This window comes from Salvia hispanica, chromosome 1, assembly GCF_023119035.1.
Source record: "Salvia hispanica cultivar TCC Black 2014 chromosome 1, UniMelb_Shisp_WGS_1.0, whole genome shotgun sequence".
NCBI classification, from domain to species: Eukaryota; Viridiplantae; Streptophyta; class Magnoliopsida; order Lamiales; family Lamiaceae; genus Salvia; species Salvia hispanica.
In genome coordinates this window covers 19,709,788-19,728,358 of record NC_062965.1, presented here as the reverse complement: position 1 = coordinate 19,728,358, position 18,571 = coordinate 19,709,788, and the positions used below count along the sequence as shown (strand labels likewise).

At 34.7% G+C, this 18,571-nt stretch overlaps 4 protein-coding genes across 8 annotated transcripts; 2 read left to right on the top strand and 2 right to left on the bottom strand.

Moving 5' to 3' along the window:
- Positions 1 to 7,029: 7,029 nt before the first annotated feature.
- On the top strand, positions 7,030 to 8,163 carry LOC125214531 (probable protein phosphatase 2C 79). Its single transcript, XM_048115598.1, has 3 exons — positions 7,030 to 7,317; positions 7,381 to 7,620; positions 7,701 to 8,163. The coding sequence occupies exons 1-3, from the start codon at positions 7,030 to 7,032 to the stop codon at positions 8,043 to 8,045; spliced, it is 873 nt and encodes a 290-aa protein (XP_047971555.1). The 3' UTR covers positions 8,046 to 8,163.
- A 389-nt stretch (positions 8,164 to 8,552) lies between these two features.
- LOC125201044 (isopentenyl-diphosphate Delta-isomerase I-like) lies at positions 8,553 to 11,477 on the bottom strand. The gene is made up of 6 exons (XM_048098922.1): positions 11,113 to 11,477; positions 10,632 to 10,687; positions 10,154 to 10,245; positions 9,398 to 9,500; positions 9,176 to 9,313; positions 8,553 to 9,092 (listed from the first exon to the last, which is right to left on the bottom strand). Exons 1-6 carry the CDS (start codon positions 11,352 to 11,354, stop codon positions 8,833 to 8,835), a joined length of 891 nt encoding a protein of 296 aa, XP_047954879.1. The 5' UTR covers positions 11,355 to 11,477; the 3' UTR covers positions 8,553 to 8,832.
- A 2,834-nt stretch (positions 11,478 to 14,311) lies between these two features.
- Positions 14,312 to 18,555, top strand: LOC125200906 (pentatricopeptide repeat-containing protein At5g40400). Of its 3 annotated transcripts, XM_048098726.1 has the most exons (4): positions 14,312 to 16,369; positions 16,490 to 16,575; positions 17,497 to 17,646; positions 17,954 to 18,555. In XM_048098726.1, exon 1 carries the CDS (start codon positions 14,459 to 14,461, stop codon positions 16,268 to 16,270), a length of 1,812 nt encoding a protein of 603 aa, XP_047954683.1. In that variant the 5' UTR covers positions 14,312 to 14,458; the 3' UTR covers positions 16,271 to 16,369; positions 16,490 to 16,575; positions 17,497 to 17,646; positions 17,954 to 18,555. The 3 variants fall into 3 exon arrangements, with proteins under 3 accessions (XP_047954683.1, XP_047954682.1, XP_047954684.1); XM_048098725.1 differs by lacking the exon at positions 16,490 to 16,575; XM_048098727.1 differs by lacking the exons at positions 16,490 to 16,575; positions 17,497 to 17,646; positions 17,954 to 18,555 and having other exon boundaries at positions 14,312 to 15,929; positions 16,021 to 16,158.
- LOC125200907 (CRIB domain-containing protein RIC4) lies at positions 17,295 to 18,295 on the bottom strand. Of its 3 annotated transcripts, XM_048098730.1 has the most exons (3): positions 18,160 to 18,295; positions 17,917 to 18,060; positions 17,295 to 17,723 (listed from the first exon to the last, which is right to left on the bottom strand). In XM_048098730.1, exons 1-3 carry the CDS (start codon positions 18,284 to 18,286, stop codon positions 17,482 to 17,484), a joined length of 513 nt encoding a protein of 170 aa, XP_047954687.1. In that variant the 5' UTR covers positions 18,287 to 18,295; the 3' UTR covers positions 17,295 to 17,481. The 3 variants fall into 3 exon arrangements, with proteins under 3 accessions (XP_047954687.1, XP_047954686.1, XP_047954688.1); XM_048098729.1 differs by having other exon boundaries at positions 17,917 to 18,286; XM_048098731.1 differs by having other exon boundaries at positions 17,295 to 17,646; positions 17,954 to 18,286.
- Positions 18,556 to 18,571: the final 16 nt, after the last annotated feature.

The window sequence follows — 18,571 nt, the reverse complement described above, 5'->3', positions numbered from 1 at the left end:
ATGTATAAAAAACCATAGAACAAATTAATGTTATACATTATGCACACTAAAATGCATATAACTAAACAAATAATGTAAAAAAATTAATTTATAATGCACGATTTTACCACCGGATTTTTACCGAAGAACTAACGTTGAAAGATGAAAGAGAAAAAAAAAATCTGGGAGAAGAAGAAAAAAACCGATGCAATATTTGGTGAGGAGAAAATTATGGACTTTCCATAACCACCAATATTGTCATTCCCTTAAAAGCCATTTTCCATATTTTTAATTAATAAAAAATGTATAATCAGGCCTTAATTTCGGCCATTAAATGTTAAGAATGAATGGTTGAGATTAAAAAGGAAAAAACATATAAAATAGGAAAAGCATATGAATACACCTCTCTCTCTCTATATATATATATATAGGGGAGTGCTCAAATCCATAACCCAATTTATGTCAAATATCCATGTTGATCTCATCCCTTTATTTTATCAATCTAACGGCCAAGAAACATACTTCTTTTATTAATAATATTATTATTTTAATTCAGAAAAGGGTAGATTTGGTATGAGAAATTTAGTTAGTTTTCTTCCATAATTTACGTTATTTTTGTTTCCTATATTCAAGGCTACCATGATTTGATTTCCTTAATTAATTATCTTAATCTAAACCACATCTTTCTACAATAATATTGTTATTGCATTTATAATTGAAAGCATAGAAAATTTTATTTTTTGAGATATACTACTTACTTTTTTTAATTTGGCAATCCAAACATCAAAGCTGTAACGACTTATATTATTGATAATGTAGGTTTACATTATTTTAGATAACACACTGTAATACATGATGAATACGTTATAATGTAACTTAATCTGATAAATAATGTAACATCTTCCACAAATAATGTCAACACAGAAAATAATATATACATTACATTTGCAATACTAAACAAAGTACAAAATCATGCTACACTGTTCATGTTCTTCTAAAATAGAGTACATCATCCCTATTTCGACGACCTCCGTCCCCTACATCCTCTACATCCATCTCCTCAAAGTAATCATCAAACTCATCATCATAATCTACTCTTGTCCTCGTCGACCCTGTTCAAAAGTTAGACTATTATCGCATACTGAACAATGTACGTCATATATGTGTTAAAATAAAGACATGCTGAAAATGAATAATGTATCTGCACACCAACATGAAGACTTATGTCGTTTACATTATTGTCGTAGAGAGCATACGTTACTACATAATGAATATGTTTTAATGTATCAAACTGGGGTAAATAATGTAAATTATAGACTAAATAATGTACACAACAATTCAAATAATGTAGTACAAACATGACGACTAATGTATGCTGAATAAGCAATAATGTATACAACAATCTTGAATAATGTAACGACAACTACTAATAAACAGCTACAAATAATGAAGATCAATAATGTACATATCCCTGCATAGTAATGAAATACGAACAAGAGAAATGAAGTATGTTTACCGGCAACAAACGTATCATTACCATAAAAATTGATTCTTTTAACGAAAATTCTAGGAATCGTCATGTTAATGTAAACATTAAATTGGAAAATTCTAATCGGATATTTGAGTAACTAATGTATATCGGAGATGATTGAGAGAATTCCATATCTAAATTACCTTAACTGATCGAAAATGGAGCCTTCAACTGAAAGTTTCTAGACTATGACACTCGGCGTAGTTTTGAACAAATTCACGTTTACGCCACAATTCTGGTCGCCGACTGTTGATATAAGCTTCGTTTGAGGTCTCCGTCTTCAGTGGGTAAGGAATCGCCACAAACTAGGATTGAATATTGAGAGCAAAAGTGAGAAACTAGGTTTTCGTCGATTTGGGGTAAATGGGAGAGAGAAATCGAGAGAGACAACGCATATTTCGCTCCTTACGTTTTAAAACTGAATTCTGAATAAGATGTACCAATTATACCCCCATAATGTAACCATTACTCCTAAATAATGTAGCTCGGGGTATGATATATACTTTACATCTAATCCGTCCATCAAGTTAATCCTAAGGCTGGAAATACATTTGAACTTAACACTAAAGGGTCACTTTGACCCTAATGCTCCCCTATATATATATATATAGGGGAGTGATTAATTGCTAACTCATCATTTAATTGCTAACTACAACTAATTTAAGGCCATAGGATTTTAGAAAACGTGTGGTCTACAATTTGCCACGTGTAATTTTCGTTTTTATTAATAAAATAAAAAAAGATTAAAAAAAAACGCCAAATTAGGGTTTTAGATGAAAATGTCAATATAGTGTTTCGAAAATATCAACACAATGCTTTGAGAATGTCAACACGATGCTTTAAGAATGTTAACCCATTGCTTATATTGACATTCTACATGCATTATATTGACATATTTTATATAGTATGTTGACATTTCTGCTTTACTTAAAAAATTAAAAAATTTTCGAATTTTTTTTCAAATTTTGACGTCGGAACATATGCATATATGATATCGTTGGAATCCTTATAAAATTACCTTTAATTTGATATATGTTATATGAATTTAAAGTTTTGGGATTTCTTTTAAAAGTTAGTTATAACTAAACATGTAGTTAATTGACATTAATACCCCTATTGATATTTTATGGAATTAATCATATGACTTTATTGACGTTTTTTGTTGATCGTATTGATATTTCTTGGTTGATGATCTAGGCCCTTAATTTGAATATCTAATGGTTATTATTTAGTTGTAGTTAACAATTAGGTATTGAGTTAGCAATATAACACTCATATATATATATATATATATATATATATATATAATGGATTTCATTTCTATAGCTTTAGTGTTGCTAATTAATTCATATACTATCGAAAACAAAATTGTGATATACACTTCATTTGTTCTAAGAAATTAAATAGAAATTCTTTTATTTTTTGGTCCGTTACCTAAAAGTAGAAACTTTTCATTTTAGAAAATGGAACCCACAATTCAATTACACTATCCAATACTTTTTCGCATCATTTTTCTTAGTTTACCAATTTTTGCATTAAAACCCATGCAGTTTTCAAACTTCCTATTTTTAGGAAACGGATGAAGTATTTTAAAATTGTACGAGTTTTAATGCGTAATTGGTAAAATATGTGAGAACTTAGGTAAAAGTAATATTAATGGATACTGGAACCCTCATTATTAATAGTGATATTTTTTCATAAATCCATAGTACCTATTTTTAAGTTACGGACAAAAATGGCAAAATTAGAACGAGCGAGAGTGGAAAAAATAAGTTTATCATGTCATTACTCTCTTAAAAATGCATTTTGTACATTTTAGGTCACCGAATTAGAAAAATATTATTACATGTCTCTAGCCACAAAATACGTCCTTAATACGAGAGAAATTAAAAATAAATTGATAGAAATCTATGAGATTCTATCCTAAGACCAAATATAATAATAGGAGGAGAGGCCAATAAGATTTATACAATGGTATTAATTTTCTGAATTCAACGATATTAGATAATTGTTCTTACTCATTTTTGTTTTACATGCAATTATTCTTAGATAGATTATAAAGATAGTATCTACTAGAGAGTGGTAATAATTAGTGACACAATACAAGATTAATTCATTTTATTTGAGAGTGAATATACAAAAAATGAATAGTGAAGCGGGGTAAAATAACGGCTTTTTGGGGTGAAAAAAAGATATTCCATATTAAGAAGGTGCAGAATGTAAAATATTTTGAAAGTTAGTTATAGCCAAATTTGAAGGATTCTGTTACGAGATTTCAGAGTGAGCTGAGCTTTAGAGAATTCAATTTATTGTTAATTTCTGTTTTTTCATGACGATTTAATAATATACTGTCATTAAGTACTGTGGTCTTTCTCATTTTTTTATTAATATTCAAACAAAAATAATCCGACCATCGAATTGTCATGCAAATAAATGTTATTTGATTCCTGTTTTGGAATTCGTTCATTTTAAATTAATTAGTAGTAGTACTATTTGTTTTTGCAAATGATTAAATTAAATTAATTAACATAAAAAAGCAAATTATTTTATAAGAAAGTGTTCATAATTAGACAAGCAAAACAAGATTAATTCAGTTTTTCACATATTACCAATTTTAAAGATATTTATTAGAAGAGAGTGCTCATAATTAGAGACACAAAACAATTTTAATCATTTTTTTTGGTTCAAATTTAAAACACAAAATATGATTACTCAATTATTTTTTTTAGCGGGGGAATTTAACGGCTTTTTGGTGGGAAAAGAAATTTCAGATTATGCAAACCGCTGCCAAATCTCCGCATTCCTCTCTCGCTAACACTCCCTCTCTTGATTAATCCCTTTCCCGCATGAGTATCATAGCAGACAAGAAGTAGGAAGGAGGCGGATTCTCTTTCCATTTCTTTACTCAAGGGGAAAATCTCGGGAATTCGTGAAAACCTCTGATTCCAGGTGCATTTCTGCGTTTTTAGATTTTAATCTACCCTATTTCCGTGGATAAAATGTGATTCTCATCCTTGGGCTAAATGCATTGCGATTTATATTGATTTATTGAAGCAACTGATATTTGTTTAGAGTTTAGATCGAGTTTTCTTTTGGATTGTGATGGTTTTGGGTGGAAATTCAATTGGATCGTGTTTTTCTTGGTGAGTTTTTGCATTTTGTGCGTTTGGTTGTGGGGTTAGGAAGATAATGCACTGCTGATTTTTTTTTGTATCATGATTGATCTTCCTGTTTCTTATTCTGTTTTTTTTAGGATTGTGATTTTTTGGAGAGGAAACTTTATTAGATTATGTTACTTTTCTTGGATGGACTACATATTGGTGATTTCCTGTATTGTATGATGTGATTATGGGATTGGGGATAGACGTGGCCACGGTTCGTAAAACTGCCGGTTCCGGTTCATGACATGCTTGAACTGTAACCGGCCCGGCTATGACGGTTCCGGTTCCGGTTTAATCGGCGGTCACGGCGGTTCCGGTTCCGGTTAATAACCGTCGGTTTTTCGCCGGTTCCCGATTTGTTTTTGTTTTTGTTTTTTTTTTTTTTAAATCTTATAGTTATTACTTCTAAATTCTATAGTACAATCCAAAGAGAAATTGATAACGATAAAGAATTGCAATTTTATTGATTTAAAACTTTGAATGTAAATTTCTACAATACAATTACAAGTTACAACTTACAAGTTACAAAATACAACAATACAAGTATACAACTATACACTTAAATTTAAAATATAGATACAAAATTACAATTTACAAAAAATATATTAAAAGTAAAGTTGAAACAATTAGAAAAAAAAAAGAAAAAAAAGGAAAAGGACTTGAGCTCAATTTAAATTTAAATTTTGAAATTCAAATTTTGAAAACGGTCGGAACCGCCGGTTTTTGGTCAGAAACCGGCGGTTTTCTGACGGAACCGCCGGTTCGTGTCAGAAAACCGGCGGTTTCTGACCGAAAACCGGCGGTTTCCGACACCTTTTCAAGCCTACGCTGCAACCCTACCCCCGAACCATCGGAAACCGGCGGTTTTGTGTCAGAAACCGCCGGTTTTCCGACACGAACCGCCGGTTTTTGACCGAAAACCGGCGGTTAACCGTCCTTTTCCGACCCTACCCCTACAACCCTACGAACCTACCGGCGATGACCATTTATTTTCGGTTAACCGGCTAACCGGCGGTTAACCGCCGGTTACGGTTTCGAATTTTGTTGAACCGTAACCGAATCGTATGTCGAACCGTAACCGGATTTCGAACCGGAACCGTCGGCCGGTTCCGAACCGCCGGTTCAAAACCGGTGGTTAACCGGTGGGCCGGTTTGGTTTGGCCATGTTTAATTGGGGATAGTGCATTACTTAATTAACTGTGATTGTGGGGTTAGGGATTAGGGAGAGCAGTTCATTACTTAATCAGCTGGAGTAGCTGAAATTTTCTATGTAACTATTGATATAACTAGTTCTTGGAATTTATATTGTTTAATTGAAGCAACAGATTCTTGTTTAGAGTTTAGATCGAGTTTTCTTTTGGATTATGATGGTTTTGGGTGGAAAATCAATTAGATCAAGTTTTTCTTGGTGATTTTTTGCATTCTGTGCGTTTGGTTGTAGGAATAGGAGGATAATGCACTGCTGATTTTTTTTTGTATCATGATTGATCTTCCTGTTTCTTATTCTGTTTTTTTTAGGGATTGTGATTTTTTTGGGGAGGAAACTTTATTAGATTATGTTACTTTTCTTGGATGGACTACATATTGGTGATTTCCTGTATTTTATGATGTGATTGTTGGATTGGGGATAGTGCATTACTTAATTAACTGTGATTGTGGGGTTAGGGATTAGGGAGAGCAGTTCATTACTTAATCAGCTGGAGTAGCTGAAATTTTTCTGTGTAACTATGGATATAACTGGTTCTTGTTCTGTTTATTTTTTGGATTGTGATGGATTTTGGAGGAAGCTCGATTATATTATGTTTTTTCGTTGGATGGATTGTAGAATGCTTACTTTCTGCATTGTGACTTGGTTGTGAATGTAGAAATACTTAATGAGCTGGAGTTGCTGTTTTTTTTTTTGTATAGCTTCTGACTTGTCTTTTCGGATTGTCAACATTCAGTGCAAAATATGAGTTTTAAAGTGCTTAGCAGTTCCAAGCCGTCAGAGAGTCAAATTGAACTCGGGAAACATCTGTATGGAAATTTTTCCATGGCAATCTTAAAAGGTAAAGATGAAGCTCAGAGCCAACTGCAGTCGGGTTCAATAAGTTTGGGTGAAGATGGTCCATTCGGATTATTCATAGGAATATACGATGGTCAATTCGGTTTGGATGCATCTGTTTTTGCACGAGAAAAGCTTTTTGGAATTCTTCAAGGTAAGTTTTCAACACTGCTTTTACTTGGATTGCTGATTGCTAAGTGTATTTGTTATACAGGGCATATTACTTCTGGTGGAATGTCAGACGCTGCTCTTCGCAATCGATATTGGACTTGGAAAACCAATATTTAGGATTGGTAAGGAAAAGTTTACCAAATATGCTATTACCTGGAACCTGCTGTGTAGTTTGTGTCGTCTGTGAAGGATGGATCTACATCTGTAATATTGGCGATTCTAGGGCAGTTATGGGGACTCTTGATAAGCCTAAAAACCAGGTCCAAGCAGTCTTTAAGCAAATGGCTATGCCCAAAAAGGGTATTCAACCCTTCACTCTCACCGTAAATCATAGCAACGAGGAGTTAAGTGGGATAAATGACTTTCAGACTCAGCACATAGAACACCCCGTTACAAGATGTCATTTTTTCCATGTAAAAGACTACATCAGGGTAAGAACTGATACTTTGCATTTGAATTCCTCGATTAGCTGCTCATATAATGTTTTATTGCAGACTTCGAGAATTTTAGGATGCGCCTTCTTGAAATCCCAGGACTTCAATAAACGCTCAGGCTTGTCAGAAAATTTTAGGTTGCGTGAAGACATGAACTTCCCCGTTTTTTCGCTTGATCCATGGATTCATTCACAGAAATTAAAACCAGAAAATAAATTTATAATATTTGCTACTCATGGATTGTGGGACAATACCGATGAGAAAAAGGCAGTGGAAATCGTCAATAGCTCGCCACAGCATGTAAGATTCCTATGGCCCTATTCCTATTCTCATGCTTGGAGGATTATGTTCACTGACAATTATCTTTTTGTTTCCTGCAGGGCATAGCTAGGTTATTGATAAACCATGCCTTGAAGAAGAAGGCGCCATTAGCTAATAGAAACCTACAAAATCAAGAAGCTGCATCAAGTAGATCGATTCAGGAAGAAATCAGTGTCTTTGTCCTTTTTCTGGATCATCAAAAACTTACGAGTAACAAAAGCTCCTCAGAATGTCCGAGTATTGACATAAGAACATATGGAGCTAGCAGCATCCAGCCCAGTCCTGATGAAGCAAGTAGCAGCGGCACAAAAGAAGCTAACGACACCAAAGAAGCCAGCGACACCGAAGGAGCTAGCAGCAGCCTCTGGAAACAAATAGGATCATCATTCATGAAGTTTACTTAGCTGTGGATCCCTTAAAACAAAACAAATTGTTCTTGAGATTAGTTGTGGAAGCGCTATACAAACATTTATTTTGGTCCATGTTTTGATTGGTACGATAAAAAAATCCTTGGTTGTTGAACTGAAGCACATTAGATTTGAATGAATAAAAAGGTTCCTCATATGACTGATTGTTATTAGAGTATATGAATAACTGGAGGAAAGGATTCGCCTTTTGTTGTTAATTTAATATTGATAGATCATAATTTAACCAGCAACTTTTAACTGTTTTACTTAGTAATTGACATCATTTATTTTTATAAGATTAGAATTCATATTCCATTAGCTTTTTCGGTCTAACTTTTACCATATTTCTTAAAAGGCATGTCAAGTCAACCGGTACTAGGGAATACATAAAAACATAGATAGAGAGGAAAACGGCTGATCAAAAAGTAGCTTAACTCCTTCACTGCAAGTTTGCAACAGCCTATACAGCTTGTACAACAAACGAAAAGAATAAAACGCATCAAGAGAAGCAAGCAATCTTTTGACATATGACAATAAATTTATTTCAGTCACAACAAAAACATAGTACCACAGTAAACAAAGACAAAGGTAGATACCTAAACTTGGAACCTTGCCTAAACTCAAGAACACCACCAAATCAATTTTGCAATACACCAAAATCAACTCGATTTAAAGACTTATCAGCATCAACAACACCCCTAAGTGGAAACCAAGTTTGATCAGTTTCAAACAACTCAAAGATAAAGTAACACAAGTTCAAACCAAATCAGACATTAGAAATACTTCATTTCTCAATCAGCTTGTGAATTGTCTTCATGTCAACTGCTTCATTTATCGTCCCTTTCTCGACGTGATCCCACCACTTGAACAAGAAGTTATCGACCACTAGCCTGAACCACGGTGACAGCTTCAATCCCCCCTCTCCGGCATCTGCTTTCCGTAGAAGCTCCTTCAGCTCTTCCCGGTTCACATATTTCACATCCTGAACTTCGTCTGGATTTGGATGCACGCTCACATCCCGGACAATGAAAAGGAGATAATCCACTGCAAATATCAAGAAACGTCACCCTGTACTCAAAACATACTCATGTAACAAGTGATTGACGCATATAAAGCAAGCTAGTTACATTCATGCTCTCCCCATTTTCCATCGGATGGGGCTTTGTACAGCATACGCCCCAAAGGAACGAACTGGTCGACTGGGACATCTTCAGCAGGGATGCCAAGTTCATCCAATAGCTTCCTTTGAGCAGCATTCCTCACACCTTGAATTCAAGATTGGGTCAGAAAGAGGTGTTCGGGTTCAGATAAGAGGTGCTTGTAATTGAATTATGAGCATAATTAAATACCAAGAGCATTTTCTTCGATAAGCTCAGAATCCCGGTATAGTGGATGACTGCAGCAGGTGTTTGTCCACACCAACGGAAAAGTAACCTTAGTTGTAGATCGTTGCTGCACAAGATAAAAGCAGACAAAATGTGTAATAGTATAACTATGAGAATTAAGAAATAACCGAAGTTTGAGGACTAATCATATCATAAGCAAGAACAAGCATAGGAAACATTAGAAGAACTTTTAATTAGTGCTAGAAGGTAGCAGCCTCATCGAGAGGTTATATGGGTACCGGAGAGTAACTGTGCAGCATGTGTGGGTTAGAGCACAACAACGAAGAGCTTTCAGGCAATGGGTGGCAATGGATAAATCCTTATCTTTTATCTCCAAGCAATAACACAGCAGCATATGCTTGGAGATACGGGCAAAGTTGTATAAGAGTGGGTAGTAACGGCAACAAAGGTGAGGGCATAAAACAACTATGGTGAGCAAAAGCCTCCAGCCTATAGCTTGTGTATATGCTACATACACTTTCGAGATATTGAAAAGGGAGGAAGTCCTATATTTCAGAATCATCAAACACCCTCTTCAACATTTTGTGTATCTATATATAGTATATACACAAAGAGCTGAAAGTAAGGTTTCCTATTTATATACACCTCAACATTTTGTACATTTATCAGCCAATCTTCCATGCATATTCAACATCACGGATCGACATGGCATGAATGTATATGCGGTGAGTGCACAAATCAAAATCTAGGTAGATATACCTGAAGCAATAGCTCGTATTTTGAGTTAAACAAGAAGACACTGAAAGCTCTGTGCAACAAATTTAGAGCCTCAATTTTTTCCATCAGATGACCTTGCATATTAGAGAGATATCCGGGTCAGTAATAACAGAGCACCAGAAATATTTCCACAAACACAAAAGTAGCATTAGGAATCGGGGGACCCAAAAGTCAAATTGTTAACGATCAAGCAGGAAACGGCGAAACTACTTAAAGCTTCCCATCTGTTGGTATACAACTTGAGCTAAATTTAACACCTTGAGCTCTACCAAAGAAAATATAATAAACCAAAACACCCATACCTCATGCCATCAGTGGATCTAATATTTCTCGATATCAAAAGCGTTAAATCAGCAACACTAACGGAGGCACAACACTCTACGAGTCAACCGTGCTAAATATCCCACTGAATTGCTATGATCGAAAAACTGAAGTTGAGGATTAAGAAACTACGACTCACAATTGTACTTGGATTCATGGCCAACCACGTGATCATTCTCATCAACCAATATGCATCTACAGAGACAATAAATAACCAAAACCAATCAGGAAAAACCCCTACTAGCAGCACACCCCTGATTGTAAAAGAGAGATCTTTTTTCACTCAGGCAGAGAAATATTCATTTGATGAGTACAAACGAAATTAAACATGAACCGGCCATCATTTTTCATGAAGAAAGTGAAATATTAAAGGCAAATCATTTCAGTGAAAAAAAGAAGAAAAGGACAAATTAAAATCAAAAGAAAAAAAGACAAAAAAAAAAGAAGAGGAAATTGACATGATCAAGCTCATTCCACCATCAATTCGACATCAATAATAGTTTCAAATCAGAAACTCAGCTAAACCCAGATAATCAAAAAGTTCAAAAATCCACATCAATAACCCCAAGATCCAATAATGTATGCAACCAAAAATCAAAATCAAAAGATAGGGCACAAACTCGTCTTCAAACATGAGGCGCCTCTGCACGGCGTCCATGGCGGCGACGTCACCCATAGTTGAGGTAGCGGAGGCGGTGAAACGTAGGCGGAAAGGGGTGGGTTTGGGATGGGAGAGAGGCCTACAGGAAGTGGGTTTAAAAAGGAGAGATTTGAGTGGAGAAATCGATGAAGTTGAAGAAGAAGCAGCTGCAGCTGTGGAAGCAGCCACCAATTTTTGAATCGGGATGGTCAAGGCCGACATTTTACTTTTTAATGGAAATAATATGGCATTTTTTGTTAATGGGCTTTCTTTTTAGGTAGAAAAAAAAGGGATTAATTTTGCATTTAGCAAAGAGCAGATTACAGTTGCGGCGTCAGCGGCGGTGGAGTTCGACTGCTCAAATGTTTTATGGGAATCTCCGCCAGCATAAATCTATTCTATTTTTATTATTTTATTATTTCATTTCAGACTAAATGAGACTGGAATTTCAATTGTTTTTCAAAATAAATTATTTTATATATCAAATTTCGAATATTATAAATTTAACTCAACCTTAATTGATTACCTAAATTGAGTCGTTGTATAAAACTTAAATAGTTTAGTTTATCTCTTTTGTATTAAAAAAAATATCTTGTACTGAATATTTTGTCTTATAATTAGATTGGTAGTGTAATTAGAGAACATAACTATGTAACTAGTACTATATCATAGAGTGGTCAATTACATTTATTTAACTAATTTAATTTTTATACCAATGATTCATTTAGCATTACAATGGTTGAATAAATTTTGGGATAAATTTAATATAGACTTTTAGTTTATTTTGGATCTATACTTTTAAAAATTGAAATAAAAATCACCGCTTTGCAACTTTTCTCGATTGTCCTCAAGTCAAAACTGAAATTAGTGTGACAAAATCAAATACACGACAATAAACAAAATTACATTATTTTTTTGATAAAAAAACAAAGTTAAAGTTTAAAGCTTGTAATTTTAGGATTGATCAAAAGTTAACTAAATAGTCCTGTATGATTTAATTAGTAATTATTGCTTATATATTGTTAGGTTAGAGTATCCACAATGGGGTGTTGTATGTCCGTGCCAACGGTACGACACCCCGCTGTCCGCCGCTGTAAGCCGTCCGTCCGTGTCAGCGGCAGGACGGTGCTCTTAAATAAGAGCACGTTCATGCCGCTGAGCATAATTAGAAATTAATTAAAAAAAAAATTAAATAAAAAAATATTTTTCGTTTGTAGGATTTTAATTATGTATTTTTTATTTTCTAGGATTTTAATTATGTATTTTTATTTTTTAAAATTTTAATTATGTAATTTTTATTTTTTTGGATTTAATTATGTAATTTTTATATTTTAATGCATTTTTATATTGTAGAAATATTTTTAGTAATTAAAGTATTTAAATTGAATAATAGAATGACGAGACCCTTGAGCTTGTCCTTGCGGAAGAGCATGTATGTGGGTGTTGTGCAATTGCCTAAGGACAAAGAGTAAAAGTGGGTCTGGGCCCACACCCGTGCTCTTATTTAAGAGCACGGATGGGGATGCTCTTAAAACCATTAAATTGCGCAATACGAGGGTGTATCGTGCGTGTGTGGATTGACCAAGCGGTAGAAAAGTTAATTTACGATGCTAAAAGTCTTAGATTCAAATCCTCTATAATGCGGATTTTAAATTTAAATATATTTATCATAAAAAACGAGGGCGTGCGTATTGTTTAGTTAATACTACTAGTAGTATTCATCTTATGTCCTTAATTTTCCCAACCTTTCATTTTTAGTTGCTATATATATTCCACATTTTGTCACACAGACGAAAAAGATAGGTAAACTATGTGATCTATTGGATGGGAGTGGGATAGATGACTAATCATAACAAGAAAACGAGACTACTAATTTTCATTTCATACACCAAACATAAAAATATAATCACAAGATACAGGTGTTGCAGAATAACAGGGAAAGCATTAATTAGTGCACTAAACATTTATGATTATTTAATATTTATATCCCACTGAATGAGTATTCCTTTGTAAGTAGGTTTACTTTTTGGACAAATCTTCAATTTTCATGTCCAAATAGTATATGAATTTCATATCAAAAAGTATTTATCTGAGTAAATTGTACATGGATAATATGGCTAAATTATTTACTACTACTAGCGTGGAAACATGATCTACAATGTGAACAGTGAACATGTTTATTTTAATGAACTTAATGGGAAGTCCATAATTGACTTTAAGGCTTTGAAAATGAGAGAAATCTGAAATGGAGACATTAATTGGTTACAAGAATAAAGTCTATTCAAAGATGGCTGGCTGCAAATATAGACAAATAAATTTATAAATAAATCTCAAAATTCAATGAATGGACAACACAGTTGAATCTTATGAATGTGAAGTAAAGATTTTATATGTACTGTCATTAATAAAATGATATTTACTAAGTTTGAAAATATAGCTTGATATGTGTAAGAATCAAACTTGTATATTAATTAATCAAAATTCTCTTTAATTAATCAATATTTATATCCAATCATACCCTACATATATGTCTCATTATAAATTTGTAGTATTAGTTAACAAGCAATTTGATAAGGTATAAATTGGCAACTTAACAAGATGGAATGTGTACATTTCTTGTGTTCTATTTGCTGATAGACACTATTTCCATGAACCTTAAACCAACAGAAGACGTCCACGTGGAAATGAAGGATAAGTGGATAACCTAGAAATATAGTTGGATAAAGTGGTATTTAAAAAAGTTTTAGAATTTGATATTTGGAAATATCAAAATATGTGATATGGGCTTCATATATCATTATGCCCAATAATGTGAACTCTTTAACGAATGAGGGCCCATATTGCAGTATTTTGATAGTAGTATATTACTACATCTAACTTGTGGATATTGGTGGATCAGAGTCTATACTACTATGTTTTTTTTTTTTAATATTACTCCATTTAGCAAAATAATAATAAAAAAAAAATGTATTTTGCTTCCCTTTTACGTACACATTTTAATAAATCTCAAAATAAGACTATTTTGATAGTGGGCCGAGAAACATTTTATTTAAAGTAAAACAAATAATCAAATTAAATATGGCCCATTTATTATACACATCTTCGAAAAGCCCAATTAAAGCTGACCCACTCAATAAATGAAAAAACTTTAAAAAAGAAAATAAATACTGTAAATAATTTCCTCTCTCGCTCCGGCCACCCCTGCCGCCGTGGACTTGTGCTCGCCGCCGCCCTCTTCTGTGCGTCAGCTCAACAAATTTTGGAGGTCTCTCCCTATACATTTACATCTCCCTCTCCAATCGTTCACTTCCAATTTTCAGGTTGCAATGTTGATTGGCTCAATTCGTAACTTTAAACCTAGAAATTATTCGACCTCACTCTCTCCTCTCCAGTCTCTAAGCTCTCATAAGCCTATAACCAATCCACTTTACAATTTTCTACCCCAATCAAACAATCCAAACAATGTTGTTGCCCTCGTTTGCTCTTCCCTCAAGGAAAACGATCAAGCCTCACTGGATCATCTTAAAGAGCAAGGTTTGTTTAGCCGTTTCACCAGCCTTGAGCTGTCAAGAGTATTGCTGAGATGCCAGTCCGATTCATCAGCATCCCTCGGTTTCTTCAATTGGGTGAGAAATCGTTTGCATCTCCTACCGAATGCGCATACTTACTGTATTATGATCCACATTTTGGTTTGGTCTAAGAATTTTAAGAAAGCTATGAAAATCATGTCAGAATTGGTGCAGTTGAATGCAAATGTAAGTGATTGTGAGAGGTCCAATGTGTTTGATAGCTTGCTTTCGAGTGCTAACGACTGTAATTGGGATCCCGTTGTGTTTGATATGCTCATCAAGGCTTACCTCAGATACAACATGGTCACAGATGCTTTTCATGCTTTTAAGAAAATGGTGAAGCGCGGCTTTGTTCCGAGCATTGTTGCTACGAATTGTCTTTTGAATGGGTTGTCAAAGATGGACTGTTTGGGGAAATGTTGGGAAGTTCACCGAGAGATGTTGAGAATCCAGATACGTCCTAATGCATGCACAGTTAACATATTTGCCCACATCTTGTGCAATGAGGGTCATATGGATAAGGTGAATGAATTCTTGGAGAGGATGGAGGAAGAGGGATTTGACCTAGATATAGTAACATATAACATACTAGTTGATGGGTATTGCAAGAATAGGAGGTTGAAGGATGCTATTTATTTGTATAATATCATGTGTACAAGAGGCATGGTTCCTGATTTGATCACGTATACGACTTTGATTAATGGTCTATGTAAGGGCGGTAGTGTGAGAGAGGCTCATCGGTTTTTCAGTCTGATGGTTCAGAGAGGGTTGAGGCCTGATGCTGTTACATATAATACTCTAATATATGGGTACTGCAAAGAGGGGATGATGCAAGATGTGAGAGCGATGTTGTTTGACATGATTCGAAACAAAGTTAGCCCTGATGACTTCACTTGCTGGTTGCTCATAAAAGGTTATCAAAATCTGGATAGGATGATATCTGCAGTGAATCTAGTGGTTGAGCTTGTGCGTTATGGCATCATGGTCTCACCAGATATTTATTGTTATTTGATGCTTGCTTTATGTAATGACGATAGACCATTTGCAGCAAAGTCTCTGTTGGACCAGATGTCTCAAAATGGTTATGTGCCGAATGCAGAAGTATACAATGAGTTAATTTGCTCTCTTTCTAGAGGAAAATTTGTCGAGGAAGCACTGGAGTTGAAAAATGAGATGGTGTCAAAAGGTTTGAAGCCTAAAATGAGTGCATATGGAGCTATTATTGGAGGTATGTGTGAATTAAGAAGAAGCATGGAGGCTCTCTTGTTGATGCAGGAAATGATTGAATCTGGCTTGCCTCTGGATATCCAAATTTGCAGATCTTTGGTGTATGGGTTGTGCAAAGAGAAAAATATTTTTGAAGTTGAATCACTATTGGGTTTCTATGCCAAGGAGTTTCAAATCTTTGATGCAGAGTGTTATAATGCAATAGTTAGGGTACTCTCTGAGGCAGGTGACCCCTCCGAGTTAATCAAATTGCAAGATAGGATGGCTAAACTAGGGTATGCACCAAATAGCTTAACATGCAAGTATGTAATTGATGGCATGTGGAAAGCAATGAAAGCATAGAGGCGTGAGCTACTGGCGAAATGATGTTGCATCTCTTCTTGAACCTCTATTTCCATCCCCGAATTCACCCTCAAATTCCTTCACCTCTAAGAATCACATGTAAGTTGATATTTTGTAGTCAGTAGTATGTGGAATGCAAGATAAATTTGCATTTGCATAGAATTATAATCTTTCTACTTGATCTTTGTGCTATTATTACCTTATTCATATGTGCCTTAGACAGAATATCATTGAAGATAGGATCATATTGGTATAAGACAGCGACATGATGAAACCAATAGACAAGCATGATAGAAGTATTGCTGGTATTATTTAGCTTTAGCTTTTATGATTATAATCTCACCAACTTGAAATTATTCATTTATTTTTACCTTTGTATTCGGGTAGTTGACTAGAGTGGTTAAAGGACATTTTCATTGGTTGAAATGACATAACAACCTTTACGAAGTTAAATGAGAATGATGTAGTTTGTACTTGGGTAGGAAGTCTGTCACTCTTGCTTGGTAGCGAAAACAATACCCAAACTAAAGAATCTTGTGCAACTGAAGACGAACCCCCAATCACAAACTACAGAAGCTTGCTGTCTATACTGTGTAGTGATGTGCCAAGGGAACATAATCCAGTTTTCGCATAACTTGAAAGTTAATACTGAGTTTTAGCTTCTTGGGCTAGTTACTTCTGATCGTGACACGTTGCATGTCCTCTTCAGTGGTACTTTGTTCAATCTAGGTCACCACTTGACAATCCTGTTGGAGCACTGTTTCTGCCTACCATTCTTTGATCTAATTCTCTCAAATTCTTTCTTAATTGACATGGCTGATAAATATTCTTAAAGAAGCAATGGAAGGCGTGGAAGTTCAATTGATGAATGATGTAGAAATAAAGGCATAAAATAAAGGCATAAAATAAAGGCATAAAGGTTGATTACTGTGTTGAATACGTTGAATTTCATTCATCTTTGCTAGAAAACATGCGTTTTCAATTATTTTTTGGCTTTGTCATCTTCTCTATTGAATTAGACAAATTAGACCAAAATCATTACTGCAAGAGATTGTATCGAGAGATCCCACATGCTTACACAAACCACTGTAACCACAAATAAGCCTTAGAGATACATGAGCAAGCAATTAATGGACCGTAATATAACTTTTAATTTTATACATCCAGATTCAGGTGCTGCTTCCATCTATTACTTACATAATAAATTTTCTTCATTTGGTTTCAAGCAAGCTCCTAATGGTTGGGTTTTCCGCATTGTTGGCCATGGCAAGCTGAAGGGGGGTCGAAGAAAATGAAGGGAGATTGGTCGTATCTGGATTGGTAAGATTGTTCCAGCCCTTTGAGAGAATCGAGCTTGCACAACCATCCAAACCTATGTGAGTCACATGCTTCACATCTGTTGGTAATCCAATTTCCATTCCCATTTCTGTGTCTTCCAACTCATCTTTGTAAACTGCACAGATATTAGAGGTTGTTAATAGGGGATTAAAGACAGACATGTACGCATCAATGTATCCAGAAAACAAACATACATATAGAGAACAATGAAAACTTAAGCGATGCATAGCAATTCAGTTGTGTTAATATGCATCAGTGGTGTTTTTTTAATTGATGTTTTTCTTGAAATTATTGGGCTGATCACTTACCAAATGACTGAGAAAAGTTCTTGAAATTCTTGAACAGCTTCTGGAATCTTGGAATCGCCAATAGGCTTGGAGGGCTCTTCAAATTTTCACCAGATAAGCTTTCTTCATCTTCCTCGTATTGCTCCTCATCTTCGTCCTTTTCTCCTTCATGGTCAAAACAAGAGGTAAGCACTCGAGAAAGGTAAACATATACAGTATAGGAAGATGGTGGATTGAATGTCGGTCTGTGAAAGGGAGTCTCACTTGTGGGAGTTGAACCTGTGTCTATCTTTGATCTCTTAGCTTGCTGCAGCCCTACCGCAATGCTTGATTCAGAGATGCATCCTGCAGCGAAAGGAAGTAGCACAAATCTTTCCATTCTATCCCTCATGTTTTGTTCACACACACTTGCACAAAGAGTGGGTGAGAGAGAGATATAATTGACAAATTTATGAATTGGTTTGGGTGAATGGGGTTGTTATAATATAAGCCACGTACTTGCTGTTTTTTAACGTTAAGGATTAGAATACCTATAGTTTGTATAGTGAATGTCCACTTATTTGATGAGAGAGGGAGGAATGGAGATCTAACGTTAAAGGTTTTGTTAAATAACATTCTATCTACGGTCTATTCTTGAATTGGAGGTGTATCTTTGTTACATGAAATCTCTCTCTCT